The 6000-nt window shown below is 40.7% G+C and overlaps 1 protein-coding gene across 1 annotated transcript in view; it reads right to left on the reverse strand.

The window, feature by feature from the left end:
- The window catches only part of pdpr (pyruvate dehydrogenase phosphatase regulatory subunit), a 27451-nt gene extending 22779 nt beyond the window's left edge, over window positions 1-4672 (reverse strand). The window contains exons 1-3 of the mRNA XM_080767449.1: window positions 4536-4672; window positions 1849-2143; window positions 1140-1273 (exon numbers count right to left, since the gene is read on the reverse strand). Coding sequence (XP_080623575.1) covers window positions 1140-1273; window positions 1849-2132 — 418 coding nt within the window. The 5' untranslated portion in view covers window positions 2133-2143; window positions 4536-4672. The remainder of the gene's footprint in view (window positions 1-1139; window positions 1274-1848; window positions 2144-4535) is intronic.
- Between the last annotated feature and the right edge of the window lie 1328 nt (window positions 4673-6000).

Consider the following 6000-nt stretch of genomic DNA (forward strand, 5'->3'; position numbering starts at 1 on the left):
ACACACACACACACGTTATGACTACTCACATTTGACACCAAGTAACATGAATGCTATGTACAGTACCCAACTTATTTTATCCCACACACCCCCCCCCCCCCCTTTGGAAACAAAATGCCAGCAGTTTCCGAGGCTGGCCCGTACCCAACAGGCACCGGTCTAGTCTACATAATGTAACACATAACAAAGTGTTTCTTATTTTTAAATAAGAAAGGAAAGTCGACTCTAAGTAATAAATATTGAATACATTTAGCTCACATGTCATTTTCTGTGTCTGACACTGCCATTCATGAATGATGAACGATTTGGTCATTATTCCCTTTTCCACACACACACACACACACACACACACACACACACACACACACACACACACACACACACACACACACACACACACACACACACACACACACACACACACACACACACACACACACACACACACACACACACACACACACACACACACACACACACACACACACACACACACACACACACACACACACACACACACACACACACACACACACACACACACACACACACACACACACACACACACACACACACACACACACACACACACACACACACACACACACACACACACACACACACACACACACACACACACACACACACACACACACACACACACACACACACCGCTTTTGCCAGCCTCTGATTGTCTTTCAGGCTGCCCACTTTCTACCACAAAGCCAGGTCCAGGTTCAAATAACATGGAAAACAATGCTCAAAGCAGCGACCTCGATGGTGTAGCCGTAGTCAGTGTGTTAAAACATTAAGCTTATGTTCCTTGGATTATGGGTATGAATTAATCACATCGCAGGTAATGGGTATACTAGTCTACTACAGTATATATTTTATTATCAAAGGCATTGTCCAACAAATGTTAGTGTCAGGTTAAGGTTATTAGGCTTAGGGTAAGTATGTAATTATGCACAATACCCAAAGTTCTGTGCTAAAATTCACCCCCTGCCCAATTCATGTTGTACTGTGTGTGTATTGAAACGAAAAGCGAATCAAACTGCTTTGAATTCAGACTGAGATAGTATTGAGTTATAAAGTGAATTATACAATTATTTATTTATTATTAAGTGAACTGAACATACCTGTCTTGACTCCCGTCTCCTCCTCCAGCTGTTGGTATAGCGTGTTGGAGTAGTCAGCCATGCGACACTCAATGGAGATGGGTTTGGCCACGCTGACCATGCCAGCACACAGACGCGTGGTTCCTGCCCCTAGTCTGACCACCAAATACAAAGCACTACTTTAATACAAGAGACAATAATCTCAACCAGATAAAATAGAGAATAGGCCTGGTCTATTAGTATTCTCCAATGACAGATGTAGAAGCATGAAGGAAAGTGGAAAAACCCACCTATATTGGTAAGGTTCCATGAACTGGAACAGTAATAGATTCATCTCTGATTAAGTTATTTTATTTAGAAACTCAGTTTGACTATAGCAACAAACTCTCTTTTCTAAATAGAGGGCATGTGCATGCATAAAGTCAGTGGCAAATGTAGTGGCAAAGTGAGATTAACGTCATTTAATGTTGTTTAATGCAATCAGATAGGACTTTTCTGTTTCGATGTATGGGCTGTGAAGGCCAGAAAGTAGCTTTTTGCCACTCAGTAGGCGTTCCCGCATAACTTCCAGGTATGACGACGATGATGATGATGATGATGGTGCCATGCCCATACCCTCTATATAAAGACATAGAGAAGCCTGCAAAATAATGATAAAAAGGAAATCCTACAATGCTGAGCTCATTTTCCCGGCAAAAAGATCCGTTCATCACAGATCGACTACGCTCACCGGCCCTGCTCGAGCAGTACTATATCGGTCCAGCCTAGCTTGGCCAGGTGGTAGGCCACAGACGTCCCCACGATGCCCCCTCCGCAGATCACCACGCGGGCCTGGCCGGGCAGGGGCAGAGGCTGGGAGTCTCTGGTGGCGGAGGAGGAGGTGTTGACCAGGCATCGGCGAGAGCTCCAGAGGGACGAAGGGCGCTGCCTGCTGCCGCAGCTTCCGTTGGACAGCAGCAGCTGGGGGAGCAGGGCCGGGGACAAGGCCCCAGTGCCCCGCACACAGCTGTGCATCGTTGTGCCTCCTGGAAAATTATATTCACACACACACACACACACACACACACACACACATTTTTTGTTTTCAACTTCGCATAATGAGCCACTTGCTCATTGCTGCTGCAAAATGCTTGCTCATTCCTCACGAAAAAATGTTTGCACTTGTGTGAAGTGTGAAGTGAGCGGTGCCTTAAGCCTTTCATCACAATTTATTTATTTAGCAAATGCAAAGTCCTTAAGCCAAGCGGTTGCCTCCGGGTCTGCTGTATGGAGGGGTGATTAATCCTCCTTCCAGTCTTTGGAGAGGACAGACTTCTATGATGTGCTCCATAGTTTGCTCCTCACGACCACACGCACACAGTGGGCTTGGGCTATTGCCCCATTTGTGAAGGCTGGCCAAGCAGGGGCCGTGTCCAGTCCTGAATCTATGTGTGTATATACTGTACACCTTGTATTGCACCTTTATAACACCATATCTCACCTACTGTGTAGAGGTGTGGGGTAACACCTACAAAAGTAACCTTGAGCCAATATATATAATGCAGAAAAAAGCAATAAGAATAGTAGATAATGCAGGTTATCACGAACACACAAATATACTGTTCCTAAACTACTTAAATACTTGTAAACGTTTTGATTTAGTCGACTTTAAAACTGCACAGATCATTTATAAAGCAAGACATAAAATGCTTCCCGGTAATATTCAAAATAGGTTTATGGATAGGGATTGTAGGTATGAGCTTGAGAGGTGAACTTAACTTTAAACAACCAAGGGTCTACTTTAAAGAGCATGTGTATGGGGTGAAGCCGTGGAATGGCTTGACCGAGAATTTAAAACAAAGTGTATCTAATTCAATTAAAAAAAAGGCTCAAACAGGCGATATTGGATAAATACCATACGGTATGATGAAGAATTGAATGCTAATGTGAAATGTATAATTGAACGATTAGGGATCCAATCATGAACTACGGTATATGCTTTTGTCTGTTAGTGTTTTTTTCTATTTTTTCTATTATTCTTATTAATAATATTAATATTATTATTATTATTTTTGTTTATTTGTCTTGTTTGTTCTTGTTGTTGTTTTGTCTAAATGTTTTTTTTTTTAATGTAATTGTCTAACTGAATAGATCGAAATAAACCATTCCTTCATACATTCATCCACTGGCCTGACTGTGGCTAGTGTAAATGGCCCAGGCGGCCGTTTTAAGAGCCCAGCCAGCAGCACAGAGTAGTACATTAGGTATTACACTGCATACAAGACATTGACGGAGACATAACAGAGAGGGCTCATGTTCTCTACAGCTCAAGGTTAGTTGGCTTTTGGCTATATCCTCAGTCTGCTGTACAAGAGGGCTACACCTTTAATAATAAAGTTTTAACTTGAAATTGCTTTGAAATTAAAGTTGAGTATTAGATTGTAAATTGGGGACAATGTCATGACGAGATGAACCTCCACCACCCCTGCTCTTTCCATACTTTATTTGCTTAATATTAGACTATAACAATTAAAATTTAATCCAGAGCGATTTACATTAAGCAAGAACAAAAGCATGGCAATATACATCATATACATAAAAAGTAGTTATCATGAAACATGCGTAAGCTAAGAACAAAACAGTGGAATATATCTATAAAACGATGTATAAACTATATATAGAAGAAAATATATATAATACAATCTCCAGAATCTAATCTATATCAAACTCAAAATATCACATAAAAATAATAGTGCTGCGGACATCTTAAATTATCATTATTATAGTATTAAGTTATTATTAGATAATAAGACTAAGAGATCAAAACCAGAACGTTGCTGGCAGCGAAAGAAAAATGCCAAATAAAGGAATATATACATTAGTTACTTTTGTCTCCACACTATGATATTTCATTAGAAGAGAGCCCTGAAGGTGACTTCATGTTCATTCATGACTTGTTTACATAAGAGTAGTCAATCTCAGGGCTCGCTCTCCTGCCACAATATCATCGAAATTGGTGACCAATCGCATTCCATGATAACAGATGTATACGAGGCTCGACGTTTCGTTCTCATGACAAATAGAAATAATGGAGTATCACTTCAAATTTGAATGATATCGATGAATGATCTGTGGCCTGAATTAATACAACAATAAAGTCAGATACAGCTGTTCGTGCTCAACAGAACGCATTAGCCGTGTAGTTTATTGACCCTTAACGTTAACAATGTATTCCAACTATTTCCTGACTGCCTGGGCATACTGTCCGTTGTGTTTTGGACTGTAAAGTTGTCTGACAATTGGTTTATATTCTTATTTGAGTGTAGCATTAGCATTAGCCGAGACGCAACGCTAATGTTAGTGAGTGCACTAATCAATAGTTGACATTGACACTGCATGCAGCCCTTTATTCATTCTATGTAATACTAGAAAACTCACCTAGAATGTTCAACACAGATATGAAGTATTTTATAAGAATGTTGATGAATCCAGTCAGTGACAGCTAGTATCAAATCCTCTGTTTACATTAAGCTGTGTTCTGTTAACAAGACAAAGCCAGCAACAATAGCACTTCCGGTGGACGATATCTTCAGAATAAGAGTACCCTATAGACTAGTAAACAGAAGCCAATGAGAACGATACATTTGCACATTAAAACAAAATAAAAACCATAAAGTAAGCATTTAAAAGCTTAAAGCTATACAACCCAACGGTTTTGAGTTCGAACGCGCACTGCTACTTTTCCAGAAGCACTTTTTTAATGCACCATAGCGATGACCATATCTCTTACGTCATCACTGAGAGCTAGTCATACATATACACACCATGTACTCTGGTCCCAGTTCTTAACGATGACGTAATGTTCTAACTGGTCCCAGCAAACCAGGCACAGACTTACGGTTGAAAAAAACTTGGCTTCACTTTTTGGAACCAAGTAACCACAGTATACTGCTAATCAAATTACAACTACATACTCTGTATGTAGTTGTAATGTGATTTGTAATTTGTAAATCTGTGCCTGGTCTGCTGGGACCAGACTACACAGATGACCATATCTCTTACGTCATCACTGAGAGCTAGTCATACATATACACACCGTGTACTCTGGTCCCAGCTCTCAACGATGACGTAATGTGGTATCTGGTGGGACCAGATTACACAGATGACCATATCTCTTACGTCATCACTGACAGCTAGTCATACATATACACACCATGTACTCTGGTACGCTCTCAACGATGACGTAATGTGGTAACTGGTCCCAGCAAACCAGGCACAGACTTACCGTTGAAAAAAACTTGGCTGTCACTTTTTGGAACCAAGTAACCACAGTATACTGCTAATCAAATTACAACTACATACTCTGTATGAGAGCCCACGGTAATACACACCATGTACTCTGGTCCCAGCTCTCAACGATGACGTAATGTGGTATCTGGTGGGACCAGAGTACACAGATTTCTGATGACGTAAGTCATACAACATTATGTTTCTGGATTGTATAAAAATCACGCAAATGTCAAAAAGTTAACCATTAAGCTTAACGTCGTTGTAGTATATAACTACCTAAACCAAACAGAACTTTAGGATAAAGGACAGAAATCCATACCATTTCAGAGAAGAGAACTTTTCTACAGAACTGACTACGCAGACTACTTTCTCTCTCGAAAGTACTTGCGCGCTCTGCTTGCGCACTAGTAGGCCATTTATGGCCTACTAGTGTGCAACAAGCAAGTATGCACTCGGCAGAGTGCAGTTCTAGTTGTATATATAATTTTATAACCAGAATCACATTTACAACTGTCTCATAGGAGGGCTGTGGGCAGTTCAGAAACCCCTCTTCCAGTGACATCGATTGGGAATCTAAGATCCTAGAAACAGCAGGTTTCTGAACTGCCCACAG

This window comes from Protomyctophum bolini, assembly GCF_963924005.1.
Source record: "Protomyctophum bolini genome assembly, chromosome: 1".
NCBI lineage: Eukaryota > Metazoa > Chordata > Actinopteri > Myctophiformes > Myctophidae > Protomyctophum > Protomyctophum bolini.